Genomic DNA, 16,974 nt, shown 5'->3' with positions numbered 1-16,974 from the left:
GCCAGCGAGGGGAAACAGTGAGCAGAAAGAGTTAGTAGGAGGATTTTGGGGTTGTTTGGCTTCAAAGTGACCAGGTTTTTAATGTAATATGGCTGATGCATAGTGTGAGGAAAAAGTAAGTGATAGATTGGATAGGTGAAAAGTTTCTAGAGAAGGAATTAACATGGTTGGCTGTAATATAAGTTGCAGAGTAATCTGGACCACATGGGATACATCTAATTATGTGGAGGAAAGTGAGGGTGGAAATTGAGTGTTACAATTCCTGTAGAGAGCAATGACTTTTAATAAAGAGGTATGTGCTTCCCAGAAACTAGTTGAAAAGAACCATATAGCAAAATTTCCTGGTTTTAAGACTTGGACTATAACAAGCCAACAAGGGGCGACACGGTGGCTCAGTGGTTAGCACTGCTGCCTCACAGCGCCAGGGATCCAGGTTCAGTTCCACCCTTGGACGACTGTCTGTGCAGAGTTTGCACGTTCTCCCCGTGTCTGCGTGGGTTTCCTCCGGGTGCTCCGGTTTCCTCCCACAGTCCAAAGATGTGCAGGATAGGTGGATTGGCCATGCTAAATTGCCTGTAGTGTTTGGGGATTGTGTAGATTAGGTGGGTTATAGAGGAATGGGTCTGGGGGGATGCTCTGATGGTTGGTGTGGACTTGTTGGGCCAAAGGGCCTGTTTCCACACTGTAGGGATTCTATGAAAGAAGAAACATAGACTAACCATTGTGCAATGGAGAACAATTATACCAAACTATGGAAAAGATCCTTTCCCATTAATTCCGTTATTTCACTCAGTCTTCTGAATATCTGTGACTGACTTCCATCCAATCTGGTGCATCCTTGACTCTTAAATCTGCTCAAGCCCCCTCTCTGAACAGAAAATCTCTTTTCAATAACACTTAGGAGCAGAATTTAATCATATATCCTATTGAGTCTGCTCTGCTATTTGATTGTGGCTAATGTTTCTCAACCTCAATATCCTGCCTTCTCCCCATAACCCTTGATTTCCCCTTACTAAATAAGAACCAATCTATCTCTTAAATGTATTCAATGGCTTGATCTCCACAGCCTTTTGCAGCAATGAATTCTACAGATTAACCATCCTCTGGCTGAAGAGTTCTGTTATCTCAGTTCTAAAGGGTCATTCCTTCACTAAGGCTGTGTCCTCTGGTTCCAGTCTCTCCTCCTATTGGTAACATCATCTCCATGTCCAAACTATCCAGGGTTCTCGATATTCCGTAAGTTTCAATGAGATCCTTCCCCTATCCTTCTAAACTTGGCTTACAGACAGAGTCCTCAACCACTCCTCGCATTTTAATCCTTTCATCACTAGGATCTTTCTTGTAAACATCTTCTGGATGCCCTCCAACACCACCAAATTCTTCCTTCGATATGGAGTCCAAAACTACTCTCTATATTCCAAATGTGGTTGAATCAGAGCCTTGTACCGCTCTGCTGTTGTATTCTGGCCCTATTAAAATAAATGCTGACATTGCATTTGGCTTCTTAACTCTCAACTGACCCCATATGTTAACCTTCAGAGAATCCTGTACCAGAACTCCTCTTAGTCCCTTTGAGCTTCCGATTTCTGAAGCCTTTCTCCATTTAGAAAATAGTCCACACCTATTATTCCGACCAAAGTGCATCACCTCACATTTTCCCACATTATGTTCCATCTGCCACTTCTTTGCCCATTCTCCTAGCCTGTCCAAGTTCTTCTTCAGCCTCCTAACTTTCTCAACACTACCTGTCCCTCCACCTATCTTTGTGCCATCTGCAAACTTAGCAACAATGTCCTCATCCCTTCGCCCAGATCATTCATGTATAACGTGAATACTTTAGTTTGAATATTGACCCCTGTGGAACTTGTCACTGGCAGCTTTCCTGGAAAAGATCCCTTTATCCCCATCCTCTGCCTTCAGCCAGCCAGCCAGTCCTCTATCCATGCCAATGCCTTGGCTCTTATTTGACAGCCTTCTGTGTGGCACCTTGTCACAAGACCTTCTGGAAATCCAAATAGATTGCATTCTGGGCTTTTCTGTGCCTAATTTTATTACTTCCTCAATTCTAACATATTTGGCAGGTATGACATCTCCTTGATGAAGCAAGTCTAAAGAAGTGCAGGTTAGGTGGATTGGCCATGCTAAATTGCTGCATCGTGTTCGGGGCATGTGACACTAGGTAGGGTTAATCGCGGTAAATTGGGGGGGGGGATACTCTTCGGAGAGTCAGTGCAGATTTCATGGGCTGAATGGCCTCTACTGTAGGGATTCTATAATAACTCTGGGGTGTAGCTTATCCTCATTTCATCTTTTCTCCCATCATTGCTGTTTCAGTTACTGTCTGCTGCTTTTTAAAGGCTTCCCACTTGTCTTCACCACATTCTTCTCTTGCTTATCTGCTGTCTCTGACTTCCCTTGTCAGCCATGTTTCCTGTTAACATTTCTTCTTCCTTGAGTTGAATTTCCGCTCTGCCTCCTGAACTGTCCCCAGCAACTCCTGCCAGGGTTGGAGGGTTTGAGCTATTAGGGAGAGGCTGAACGGGCTGGTGCTATTTTCCCTGGAGAGTCCGAGGCTGAGGGGGGGGACCTTACAGAAGTTTATAAAAGCATGAGGGGCATGGATAGGGTGAATATTCAAGGTCTTTTGCCCAATGTAGGGGAGTCCAAAATTCGAGGGCATAGGTTTAAGGTGAGAAGGGAAAGAATTAGAAGAGACCTAAGGGGCAATCTTTTCACACAGAGGTTGGTGTGTATATGGAATGAGCTGCCGTAGGAAGTAGTGGAGGCTGGTACAATTACAACATTTAAAAAGCACCTGGATGGGTATTGAATAGGAAGTGTTTAGAGGGATATGGGTCAAATGCTGGCAAATGGGATGAGATGAGTTGAGGATATCTGGTCGACATGGACAAGTTGGACGAAGGGTCTGTTTCCATGCTATATGTCTCTGCCTCTGTGACATTGCTGCTCCACCATCTTCCCTGCTAGGCTCTTCTTACAATCATCTGTACCCAGGTCCTTCCTCATGTCTTTGTAGTTACCTTTACTCAATTGTCATACTGTTACATCTGATTCCGGCTTCTTCCTCTGAAACTGCAGGGTGAATTATATTAGATATAATATATAATTTTATATATGTTACATTAATTATACTATCATATTATGGTCACAGCCCCCTAGGGGTTCCTTCACCTTAAACACCCTAATCATGTCTGCCTCATCACACATCACCAAATCCAGAACTGCATGTTCCCTAGTGGGCTCTACAAGGTGTTCCAAAGAATCTATTTGACATTCCACGAGTTCCTTTTCTTTGGATCTGTTACCAACCTGATTTTCCCAGTCCACCTGCATATTGAAATCCCCATGATTATTCTAATAGTGCCTTTCTTACAAGCCTTTTTTTAATCTTCAGATTTATTTTCTTTCCAACATCCTGATTACGGCTAGGAGGCCTGTAATTAACTCACATTAGGGTGTCTTTTTCTTTTGCATTTCCTCAAGTCTACCCACATAGATTTATGCCTTTTGACTTGATATCACTTGTTATTGATTTAATTTCATTTCTTACTAACAAGGCAACTCTGTCCATCTGCATATCTTTGATATTTAGTCCTAAGACCTAATCCCCTTGCAGCCACGTGTCAGTGATTCCCACAGCATTGTACCTGCCAATTTCAATCTGTGCTTCAAGCTCGTTTGCCTGTTTCCTATATTGCGTGCATTTAAGTACGACACCCTCAGTCCTGCATTGATTGCTTCTATTTTCATTATTGTCCTCTTATCTGCTGTGTCTGAGGTTAGATTCCTGACCTATTCCATACTCTGGCCTGTAACTTGTTCTGGAAACAATAATAACCTCTGAGCTCTCCCCACCTCAACCCCCACATACCATTTCAAAATTTTTCCATGCAGCTGTACCTCCCCTTCTCCGCGCCACTTTAGTTCAAAGCCCCATCCACAACCCTAGTTATGTGATTCACCAGAACTTTGGTTCTTGCTAGAATGCAGAACATAAGATGGACTTTTCCTCTGTTATTCTAGCAGCAGCTGTTTTAATTTCCTTTCTGGGTCTCTTAGTCAGAATGCAGGAAGTCCAGGATACCCCTTTTATGTGAAGGTGTGAAAATGGCCTCTTGATTTTTAATACGTTTTACATGGCAACGCGGTGGCTCAGTGGTTAGCACTGCTGCCTCACACTCCAGGGACCTGAGTTCAATTCCACCCTTGGGTGACTGTCTGTCTGTGTCAAGTTTGCATCTTCTCCCTGTGTCTCTGTGGGTTTTTGCCGGGTGCTCCTGTTTCCCCCCCCTCAGTCCAAAGATATGTAAGTTAAGTGGACTTAAGATGGTAAATTGCCATAGTGTTCAGGGATGGGTAGGTTAGGTTTCTGCTGAGCGCTTCAGTTTCCTACCACAGTCCATGTACATGTTAGGTGGACTGATTGACCATAGTGTTCTGGGATGCGTAGGTTAGATGTGTTAGCCATGGGAAATGCAGGCTTACAGGGCTAGGGTAGGAGGATGGATCTGTGAGATACTGTTTGGAGGGTCGGTGTGCACTCATTGGGCTGAATGGCCTGTTTCCACACTGTAGGGGTTCTATGGATGTCTGCACATGGCAATCAAATCATATGATCTTTGAGCAGTATTTATTATAAACTCTCCATCCCCTAAAACAGAGATTTCTGTTTGTCCTTAAAGAAGAATGTTTAATATATAACTATCTTATGAAGCCTTGTATTTGAAACGGGAAATACTGATCATAATCTTTGAATCCCCCTTTAATTATAAGGTCATGCCAGAGAATTGGAGAATTATAAAATGTTATGCCCTCCTTCAAAAAACTGGAAGTTACTGTCCAGTCAGTTTTAAGATTAGTTCTAGGACTGTTTTTAGAAATGATAAAGGAATAGAATTAACAGTCACTTGGAAGTAGTAGGTTTATTAAGGGAAAGTAGCACTGATTTGATTAAAAGCAAATCATTTAATTTGATTGTATTTTCTGAGGTACTGAGATGTTGATGGAGTTACCAAAGATGTTTGATAAAGTGTAGTGTAATAGGATTACCACTAAGTTGAAATAAATGGAACAAAAGACAGTGGTGAGATTGGCGCAAAGATTGCTGAATAATATGAAACAAGGAGAAGTGATGACTATTTGATTTTGGACCGGACGAGGGTATACAGTGAAGTAGCTAGAGACTCAAGTCACTATTTTCCTTGATTATGTGTTAATTACTTGCTTCCACAAGTCTACGCTATACACTCAAAATATCTAGATGATATTATGAACCATGAGCAGGATAATGAAAGACTTCAAGAGAACAGACGGTGGTGGAATGCACAGAGTCTTGCCAAGTCATTTTAACTTCAAATGTGCAGTAATACATTGCAATAAGAACAAAAAAATGGAACATTACAAAAGTAGTAGAAACTTAGTTTTTGTTCATAAATTATTGAACTTGACAGACTCCCATTTGAGAGAATGGTTAAAAGTATTTGGGAATTATTTGTTGGTTTTCTAAAAAGGTGGAGCGTAGGAAAGCAGAGGAGTTAATTTCTGCTTCAACTGGAGTATTGCGTCCAACTCTATCGCTTCTTAGTAGGAATGTGGAAGGTTGAGAGGGCTCAAAATGTTTGGGAATACCTCTAGGGATGATAGGCTTAAAATTATTTGGATAGATTAGAGAAACTGGGCAGCAACAAGAAACTTGCAAGGAGATTGCTACAGGTGTTAAAAAATTGAGTCAGATGGGTAGAGGGAAACTGTTCCCATGATGGAAAGCTCAAGAGCCAGAGGGCACTGATGTAATTTGATTGGGAAATAAATCAACTTCAGCATGAGGAATATTTTTTATGTAATGAGATGTTCTGTATGAGTGTGGTAGGAGCCAATTCAGTCCTGGAGTGCAGAAGATACAGGACTAGCTAAGTTCCAAGCATGGACACAGCTGTTGAATGGCCTCTTTCGATGTTGTAACCAAGCTAAAAATTCTTTGAACTAACTCCAGGATTTCATGTAGTGAAGACCTTTGTAACCTGTTATATTTTTTGCTTTGTAGTTAGATCTGAGATATCTTCATTCTGGATGGCCTGCAAGTGAAATTTTTTTTCCCATATGGTTTAAGAATTAAAGTCTGGGAATGGTAAATTTCATGTATGGCCATCCGATAGACACGATTATCACAAATTTGCTGACTCATTTATTTTTGTTCCGCTTTGTGGTATATTGGCTAATAATTCAAATACAGCAATAGAATGATCGAGGCCATTGCTGCTTTGAAAATTTGGAGTAAACTAAACGTGCCTAGGTTTTGGAGCTTCATTGGGTAGATTTGCTATTTCTGCAGTAATTCTAGAGCTTTATGCCAGTGCTATTTGTCCTCACGATTTAATTTGGCTTGTCATCTCTTTTCCTTGTATGTATTGCTTATTATTCTATCCTGTTTTCTACTTGAATCTCAAGTTCTCTTCTAGGTCTGAAGCGTCAGCCATCCTGCTCCTCTGATGCTGCTTGGCCTGCTGTGTTCATCCAGCTCTACACCTTGTTATCTCTCTCCTCTTCCTGGCTGTCAGTCTTGTTCAAGAATTTTAGATTTCTACTTTTTCAAAATCTCTTTTCTGTTAACTTTTAAACCCCATTGCAACGTTATAATAAGTGCCCAGGTAGCTACCAGAAATGAAGAATTTGCACCTAGATCAGTGCACTTTGGGCTTTATTGATGCTAGTCACTCCCTTAAACAACCTGAGCATCTTATTGTGTTCATGGTACACAACAAATCTAATTGCATCAATACAGTATAATAGTGATCATCTTAAGGCAGCTCATCCACTCATTTCAGTGTGCCTGTAATTTTGTGCTTTCCACTTCTGTTGTTTGTAGGACCTCCTATTTTCAATCTATACCATTCTCAGTATGTCCTGTACGTTAAAAACGCAAATCCAATGCGGCTAGTTACCGCCCCCTCCGTCTATTGTCGAACATCAGTAAAGTGATGAAAGGTGTCATCAACAGTGCTATCAAGCAGCATGTGCTCAACAATAACCTGTTCAGTTACACCCAATTTGGCTTCCACCAGGGTCACTCAGCTTTTGTCCTCATTATAGCCTTAGTTCAAACATGGGCAAAAGACCTGAATTCTAGAGTTGTGGTGAGAGTGACAACCCTTGACATCAAGGCTGCATTCAACCAAGTGTGGCATCATGGAGCCCAAGCTAAACTGGAATCAGTGGGTATCGGGGAAATTTCTTCAGTGGTTAGAGTCATACCTGACACATGGGAAGATGGTCGTGGTTGTTGTCAGTCATCTCTGCTCCAGGACATCTCTGCAAGAGTTCCTCAAGGTAGTGTCCTAGGCCCAATCATCTTCAGCTGCTTCGTCAACGATCTGCCCTCCATCATAAGGTCAGAAGTGGGGATGTTTGCTGATGATTGCATAATGCTCAGCGCCATTCGCGACTCCTCAGACACTGAAGCAGTCTGTGTCCAAATGCATCAAAATCTGGACAATATCCAGGCTTGGGCTTACAAGTGGCAAGTAACATTTGTGCCCCACAAATGCCAGGGTATGACCATCATCAACAAGAGACAATCTCACCGCTGCCCCTTGACGTGCAATGGTGTTACCATCATTGAATCCCCCACTATCAACATCCTAGGAGTTATCATTGATCAGAAACTCAACTGGATTCACTAAATAAACACAGTGGCTACAAGAGCAGGTCAGAAGCTAGGAATACTGTGCTGAGTAACTCACTCCTGACTCCCCAAAGCCTGTCCACCATCTACAAGGCACAAGACGGGAGTGTGTTGGAATACTCCCCACTTGCCTGGATGAGTGCAGCCCCAACAACACTCAAGAAGTCTGACACCATCCAGGACAAAGCAGCCTGCTTGATTGGCATCACATCCACAAACGTTTATTCCCTCCATCACCAACGCTCAGTAGCAGCAGTGTGTACTATCTGCAAGATGCACTACAGAAATTCACCAAAGATCCTCAAACAGCACCTTTTCAACCCACTACCGCTTCCATCTAGAAGGACAAGGGCAGCAGATATATGGGAATACAACCACTTTCAAGTTCCCCTCCAAACCACTCACCATCCTGACTTGGAAATGTATCACCGTACCATCACTGTCGCTGAGTCAAACTCTGGGAATTCCCTCCCTAATGGCATTGTGGGTCAACCTACAGCTGGTGGACTGCAGCAGTTCAAGAAGGCAGCTTACTACCACCTTCTCAAGGGCAACTAAGGATGGGCAATAAATGCTGGCCAGCCAGCGACACCCACATCTCACAAAATGAATTAATAATTTAAAAAAGTCACCACCTTAGTCCCCATCACTCCAGCCTTCCTTCAATCATTTCCTTTAACAAGTTTGTATGTCTTAGAGTGTGGCCAGTCCATGCTTGGACCCTGTTCTTGTAATTGCACTGCAAGCCAATTGATACCTGAAACTGAATCAAATTAATTACAAAATCCAGTAGCATCTGAAGTACATGTCCTCTTGTTTTGTAATGCTCCTGTAAAGTACCTTGAGGTGTTTCATTACGTTAAAGACACCATATATAAGCATAATTTGTTCCTGAAAAGTGAATATGCTATAAACAGGCAGGAACCTGCTTAAAACAACTTAGTTCAGCAAGTCCTTATAACCTATGTTTATATGGTTGAGGCTCACTTTCTGTGAACACTATTTGCTTGATTTGCAGTAAGTATCTTTAGTATACTGTTTCCATGCTCTTGAATAAGCGGTAAAACAAAATCTGACAAACATTTTATATGGAGCATATACTGGGCTGACTACTAATCCTCCATACTACTTCAATTTTGAATTATATTCTTATAACATTGTTACTTTTATTTTTGATTTGTGTTTTTTTTTTAGCTCAACACTGACGCTGATTCACCTGTAGCAGAAAGTGATTCTGTGTTATTAGGCCTTGCTTTAGACCTAAAAAATAGTGAGAGTGGGTCTGGCCATTTTCAAAAGAATACTGCATGGAGAACTGTGGAATTTCATTCAATTAATCTGTTCAAAACTAATCTGGATTTATCATTTAATGGCAGTTATAGTTCATGGTTTATATAATGACATTCATTGTCGTTGGAAATAGAAGTTTTGTTAAAACGATTGTTGCCAGAAACATGTATAACACCTATGTTTCTTGCTGTTTTTACAGGAGCGGAATAGAAGCAAATAGTAACTGAAAGGGCATGCTGCACCGTAGTTACAACACTAAAGACACGAACCTTGGAAATTTACTAGTATCTTCCAGGAACTATGGTTATTGGAACTTTACTGCTCAAGGCGACCTCTTTTAAACACTTGAACACAAGATTGGCTTTCCCTGTTGGTTCTCGTTGCTGCATTTGCCCTTATACTGTTGTTTCACAAAACACATTTGAGCTCTATATTTCAAGCACTTTCTGCCTTCCTAAAGCTTTTTATCAATAACTATCTTTCTAAATTCAACCTCTCTGTTGAAATCCAGAAATTGAGTGAATGTGAGAAACCAATTAATTTTTTTTGGATTTGTTTAATACTAACAATTAATGAGTGTAGTTTGGTCAATGATCTGAGATTTCACGATGCTTAGCTCTTCAACATACTTTTTTTTCTGTTGTAAGATTCATTTTTAAATTAATTTTAGCTCTACAGAAACCATTTGGATATCATGTAATTTTTAGTTCAAACTAATAAATCCAGCATATTGCCTATGTGAAAATTATTGTAGTAAATAAAGTGAATAAATGGAATTAATATTTTTTGCCAAATGTGAAACAAAGCAGAAGTTATGCAAGATTCTTCCCCAAATTACTCTTGGTTCTGAAATATAATTTTTAAAAATGTATGTGCAACCAGTTAAATACAATGCTTTCTTTATTGTACTATGTATTACATAGGTTTCAGAAAAGTGCATTTGTCTATGGAGGAGATGCTAGATGTTTGATACAAACATTGATGACACTGTCCTAAGTAAATGTACCTCAGTTTGATTTAACTTTTTAGACTTCTGTAATGTCTTTTAAATACAACTTCCTACCTTTTGAATGTTTGCCTTTCTGGCAGATTACTATCATGGAAGTGGAAAATTTTCTCCTCTTAGGTGATTCACTAGCTTAATAAATCCAATACTTGTTTAGCAAGTGTTATGGTATGAGTTAATTTGCAATGTTTCGCATTTTCATACTACTATACAGAAAATCAACCAACTTAGGAGATACTGAACCCATAGTCTCCTGTTTACGTAAACCACTATATTGACACTCTGACATAATTGCCTTAATTTATAATATGTATGTTCAGTAGGTTTCAATAGCCTAATTAATAGAAAATTGACTTTTTATAAGCACAGAGCTTAAAATCACTGTTTGTATTTTAAAGGCTATTTAAGTTATTTTAGCACACTATTTTTCAATGTATTTAAATTTGGCAGTATCCTAATGTGATCTTGTAGTTGTGTGTTTATAATGTCCAGGATCATTTAAATCTATCACATTAAGATAGCAGTGCATATTTAGAATTTATCAACCCCAAGTAGTTGCATTGTGTACATGTCTAAGTAACAAATGGCTTATTTGCTTTTTAGTCCTGCATATATTGGAATTAAATGAACTAGCATAAAGACAATTGAGTGTAAATTAGCATCGATATGTATAACTTCTATGCATTTATTTTAAGTAGTTCCCTGATTGCAGTCTCATCGATATTTTTTTTCTCTCTCTCAGTTCAACTACCATACAGATATCAATTAGTACTGTACTGGCTAAAATAGTTGCCTTTGGATTGATTTCTTCTTGGTCTTCTGGCAACAAGAGTTTTTTCTAAATTACTATAACTTTCCTCATGTTTTGTAGATCACTTGTCCTAATTGATAGACTGCAAGTGTTTTGGGACAAAGTGTAAATTCCTGAAAGCTTTCATGAGCTTTTCAAAGCTATTTTATTACCTATAAGAATTGCATGCACTTTTGTCTCTCGCTGTGTATGTTGCATGGAGTAATGCATCTTTTCCTGATCTCTCTAAAGTAATTATCCATATAGCTGTCTTTAAATGATTGACAGCAAAAGAATATTCACCTGGGAGCATCAATATTGCAGTTTGTTTCCCTGATTTTAAAACCGTGTACTTTGGTCAGGATAATTTAACTTGAATGTTGATCTACTTCAACCTTATTTTTTAAATTGTGGGTCTGTGAAAGAAAATTGAAGTAGAATGCAGAGTAAGAAGTATATCGTGATTAAATGAAATGAAGGTATTGCATGAATGGGGTAAAAATATTCTTTTGATTTCGAAAACAGTACCATTTTTATCTCTGATTTTATTATATAAGTGTCAAATTTGGAGGCTTTCCCAAACCCTGATGGGACTTATTATGCTAATAAACTGCTGGTATAATTTGATTTGTTCAGTAGAAGTAATTTTGGAACAGATTTACAAAACTGAACTCTTGTTATTAAGGCCATTATCCAGGAAACAGTATTGCAATCATAAATATAAATTGCATAATGTTTAGAAGATCTATTTCTGATATTTCTTGTACAAAACTTGATTAAAAGCTGGTCTCCTATTGTTCTATTTCTAAAAATATGCTGTTTTCCATTTGCATTAATAAGCCATAATTTACTTGTTACTTCATTTACTTTATCTTCTCACTCATCATTGGTCACTTCCCATTTTCTATCTCAAATTTTGAATTGCTGTTTCATGTTTAATTAAAGATCAAAAGATCAAATTGTCTTGCCTCATTAATTTGAGTACTTAATGTTTTCACTTATGTAGGAATATCTTTGTATTGTGCTAATTAGATTGCATGCTTTTTGTCAATGTAATTTATATTTTTGTATGCAATATATCAGTTATACATATGAAAATTTCATCTGAATAGCTTTAACTTTGAGGTAAACATGGGGCAATTCAGAATTACCACAATTCTCTTGAGTTATGGTACATAGTCCATTTTGTTCCTTGCATGAATTAGTGTGTGAAATTCATAAGACAAAACTACAATGACAATATCCAAAGGTGTATGGCAAAGGAAGTAGGCTGAATATACTAGTTCCAAGAAAGAATTTTGACAATTTTTATTTGAAAAGAATGATTGTATTGATCAATGTGTTCATCTCTTCATACCTTCTGCAGTTAACTATTTGTAACTCCTGTGCCTCATCTGAACAACTTGCTCTTCTGTAGCACTTGGAGTATAAAATGTACCAAGCATATAATTGAACAACATTTGATATTTGAAAAGTTGTTAAAGCTGATGAGCAAAAGCTTGGTCAAAGATGTAACTTCTAAAGAGCATTTTGAGAGAGGATAGAGTAAAGGTTCAAAATTCCAGTTCTAAGGGCTTGGACAGCTGAAAGCATAACCATCAATCGTGGATCGAAAGAACAAAAGACTTGCATTGGAAGTATGCAGACTTCTCAAAGGGCTGGTGGAAGCTATAGAGATAGGAAGGAATGTGAGCAGAGATTTGGAAACAAGCAAGAGAAATTTAAAGATGAAGCATTGCTCGTGAAAAGAGTGGTGAAGGATAAATAGGACTTGGTGTGAGTAACTAACAGGGTGCATTGTTTTCAGTGTGAATTATTTATGGAATGTGGAAGATGAGAGCCTGACCTTTATTGGAGTCCATCAGTCTGAATTCAAACTTTGGTCTTTAAAACAAAATGTTGCAATATTGAATTTATTCTGTGAATGCACACAGATTGTCAAATAATTGTTCTAAGTTTGCTGATTTTAATTAAAAAGAAACAAACTTGTTTGTGACATTCATTTTAATATGGCTCTATATTTTGCTGTTCCAGGTAATTCTGCGATTCATCAAACAAATTGGAATTCATGCAAATTGTTTGCAGATACACCAAGAACATGTTTAATTCTTCAGTTGCCTCATGTATATAAAGATTATCTCTAATGAATAGAGAAGAGTTAAATCATACAAAATTGTTCTCCTGTGTTAAACACAGGGGTCCTCTTTGGGGAGCAAAAGGGTCTTTGTCATTCATGCACTTGAGTCAGAAAAGAAATCTACAGTTTATTCAGTTTTCTAAGGCGCAGTGATTTTGTTTTTTTAACATGATCAGGGTTTAGCTGATGAATAGAGATATGGTCTTTATTTACATTGGTTGATAACACTCCGTGTTTTGGTTCACGCATAAAGAATTGTCATTTGCATAAGGTAGCAATGGGTTATTATGCCAACAAAAATATGTCTCAACATCTGACAGGAGAAAAGAACATTCCGCGAACATTGAGTGTTTTGAATTATTTAAATATTATGCATCTTCCTACCCAATAAAGTGGCAGGACAAGTTATTAAAGCATGTGGGAGTCTGGATTTTAGAAAGAGAAGCATGGTGTACACAAAACAATTTACTGTTGAATCTATATCAAACACAAGGACAGCTCCAGTTAGAGTAATACATCCCTATTTCCCCACTTTAGCAAGGTTGTTCATGCCTTTTTACAGGGTGCAGAAGAGATTTGGTAGAATAATTGTATTGCTAAGTAATTAGTTATGTGAAGAGACTGGAGAAACTCATGAAGAATTTGGGTAGGATAAGTTGAGAAAATGTTCAAATGGCTGCAGAGCCAGTAACCAGAGAGCACAGATTTAAGGTGATTGCTGAAAAGAAGAGGTGACCAAAGTATTATTTTGTGCAAGGTGGCTAGGCTTTAGATACAGATTCAATTGTTGTCAAAAGGCAACTGAATAAATACTTCGAGGGCAAAAAAAAAACAGTATATAGAAAAAGGATGACTGGGGAATAGTCTGAATGACTTATTTTAGTGCTACACAGTTCAGGCATTCTGCCTTGTGGCCCAAAAGTAGCAAAACTTCTGGCAAATATGAAATGAAAAGACGAAGTGTTCATTGCTTGTTGGAATGGTGTTAAACTTCATTAACTATCAATATTTTCTTAAATTATAGACTACCATAGGTGATCTTTGTTAGAAGTGGTAAGAATGCAACTTAAAATATACAATCCTTGGCATTGACTTACACGTTTTGCATGATGTTGTAGAGTATGTTTTGCCATGCAAATTGGTCCTTCATGTAACTGAGTGGACCATCGCTTTCAGAACACTTCCTGTGTTCCTACATTAACTTTCAGACCAGTGATCATTCCAGTGCCATTCTGAAATGAAATTCAGCACAGAGTTTCAGTGCAGTCTGCAAGTCAGGAGCTCTACTGTTAACCGTCATGTCATAATTCATTGTTCTTGAATTTGACCCTCAAGCCATGCTTCAGCTACTTCACCATCCTGAACAATTCATTCTCTTGTCTGTATATTATCTACAGCAATCCACTGCTTTCCATTGAACTACTATTTTATCATCTCTGGCCCTTTCTATTTCTTAACCTAGATCACCTTGGGGTGCTTTTTGGTACGTGACGGCAGCTGTGACTAAGCTGCCTTATTCCTCTTCCCTGACCAGTCCTATTGGTAAATTTTCTCAGCCACCACTACATCTGGAGTGTTTTAAATCATGGTGTGCCTACTCTCTGTCTTGCAGCAATCCAGCCCATGATCACTGATTAATACACGCACACATTAGTACATTAATAATGTACTAGGCTTGCTTAAAACCTGATTTTTTTTCAGGTAATGTTTTATATTTTACCAAGTTTCCTGTTCAGGTAGCAGTAATGGTGGAGCTCTCGTTCCAGATGCTACGTGGTCCATTTCTTAATATTTCATTCTTTATTTCAGTTTGATTTTCTATCTTGGAACACCTTGTCCCTGCTATCTCCTCTTAAATTCTTACCACTTAACTCTACTACGAAGACTTTAATCTTGCCTATTTTGGCTACTTGTTTAAAAGGCTTCAATTGTGTTAGCCTGTCATTTCATTGAAACTAGGAGTTCCTCTCAAAGCTTCCTCTGGCATCTCTGTCTTAATTGGTTTAAAATAAGGATGAAAGCTTGTGCTCAAATTCTGGGTGTGGGGAAGTAGTTAATGAGATTGTTCTTAAATCTGTTAATGTTAAACTGCTATTGATTATATTGTGGCAATAGTTACATTTATCCTGTCCTTCTCCTGATAAAAGTCAACAAAGCTACTGTAATTATGGTTGTGGCAGAAGTGCTAGTCATCAGCAATAACTTCCGTGTAATGGTTTATGCATTTTTTTAGTATAGATCGAGTCAACAGTATTGTTCTTTTGTGACTGTTATACTGTATTACATTCAAGGACAAGCAGGTAATGCAACTGGGAGATGACAAGAACTGCAGCTGCTGGGGTCCGAGTCAATACAGTGTAAAGTTGGAGGAATACAGCAACCTGCCGTAGATTGCAGCTGGGCTCATAGACCTGGGATTGATCAGTCTATACACTAAGTTGCCTGAAATGTTTGTGTACTTCCAACTGAGAAAGTAGAAACTCAATATTACTTAGCTCCTTAATAATTCTCATATCCATTATTGCCTTCTCAGTTACTAATTGTCCAGTTGTTCTAGATCTGCTATAATGATCAATGAGATGGTGGAGGCCGAATTCTCTGATCTTGGCTGAGGGGGATAAGTCTACCTCAGTATGTTTAAGATTATGCTGTATCTACAGCTGTCCAAATAACACAAGTGCTAGTAGTTTCCATGATTAGCATATGGGTTTCCTGGCAACCAGTTTTCTTATGTAGATGAGGGTCACTCTAACCTGGGAGTTATAGCTAAAGGACACGTAACCATTATCTGACATCTCCCCTTTGCAAGCATTAAAGAACCAGAGTCAATCCGTTCACCTAACCGCCACGTTGTTCTTTGACTGAAATACTACTTCAATTATGACAGGATATATAATTTGTAACTAATATTACTATAAAAACTGTGATCTGGAGATCCACTCTGTTACAATTTGTGTACATGTTCTCTGTGTAAATTGACTGCTGTGTTTTTTACTTTATACTTCAAAGATGCTTCAAAATTGCTTCGTTTATTGTAAAACACCAACTGGAAAGAAATTCAGGGTGAAAAATGCTCCTGCTATCTTGCTGATTCAGTTAACCTTACCATCATGATGCTAGTCTCTCATGGAGGCAATGTCAATGTTAAGTTTCCTATCAATGATGTTGGTACAGTAATCAGGTCTGTCATTGCTGAGGTTATCCATGGGATATACCCGTTTAGTGTACGGAGAGTAAGTGGGAACATGGCATTGTGAGAGAGCATTATGTTGAATGACAGTGAAGGGTCCACTTCTCCTCGTTTCTACGGGGAGGCTGGCGTTTCACTTTCCAAATATAATTTCGATGAGTGGAAGATGCTTTTTGTTATGCGGATCACTATTATTCACTGACGGACACACGTTCAGAGCAGAGTGAGTTCTTAGCCCTTTGTCCATCTCGGGTGATCGGAGGCCAATCTCTGTGGTGATCTATTAGTGTATTCTGTGTAGTTATACAGAGTACTAACAGTGTCCTCTGGCCAGGAACAGACTGAAGCTGATTAATCATTTGGGCTAAGATCTCGACACAGACTGAGGTGGCTGAAGTCTTTCTATCATTGCAGAGGTGCAACAATGCCAGTAGACTGGCCAGAGACACTTTAAACATTACAGAAGAGTATGTTAGAATTTACATTTTAGTCCGTTCATTCCCGAGCAGAGAATGCGGCCTCAAAATTAAGATGTGTCCGGGGGTATTTAAAACCAATGATGTACTTCTGGGAATAAAAACTAAATGCTGGATAAACTCCAAGTCTGGCAGCATTCGTGGAAAGAAAATGTTTCGAGTCCCACCTGTGTTTTTGAACTTGGAACTTTATCTCATCTGCACCAACTTACCTTATCTCAAAACTGGTTCTCAGTTCCCTTGCATTTTTCCCATCCGACAACTTAACAAGAAATATTTTCTCTTCCTTTCAGATTTGAAGGAAGGATTCTGAAGAGAGGTGTGGTGAAATCTGTTTTTCTTTCCACAGGTGCTGCCAGACCTGCTGATTTTCCCTAACAATG

General features: G+C 38.8%; 1 protein-coding gene across 5 annotated transcripts in view; it reads left to right on the top strand.

Annotated features, from left to right (window-relative positions):
- Positions 1–11,747, top strand: part of LOC109921016 (YTH domain-containing family protein 3-like) — a 33,801-nt gene extending 22,054 nt beyond the window's left edge. For all 5 annotated transcript variants that reach the window (XM_048596043.1, XM_048596046.1, XM_048596042.1 and 2 more), the window contains one exon: positions 9,192–11,747. In XM_048596043.1, coding sequence (XP_048452000.1) covers positions 9,192–9,212 — 21 coding nt within the window. In that variant the 3' untranslated portion in view covers positions 9,213–11,747. The remainder of the gene's footprint in view (positions 1–9,191) is intronic.
- The last annotated feature ends 5,227 nt before the right edge of the window (positions 11,748–16,974 follow it).

Source organism: Rhincodon typus, chromosome 4 (genome assembly GCF_021869965.1).
Source record: "Rhincodon typus isolate 14 chromosome 4, sRhiTyp1.1, whole genome shotgun sequence".
NCBI classification, from domain to species: Eukaryota; Metazoa; Chordata; class Chondrichthyes; order Orectolobiformes; family Rhincodontidae; genus Rhincodon; species Rhincodon typus.
This window is presented reverse-complemented; position numbering and strand designations above follow the sequence as displayed.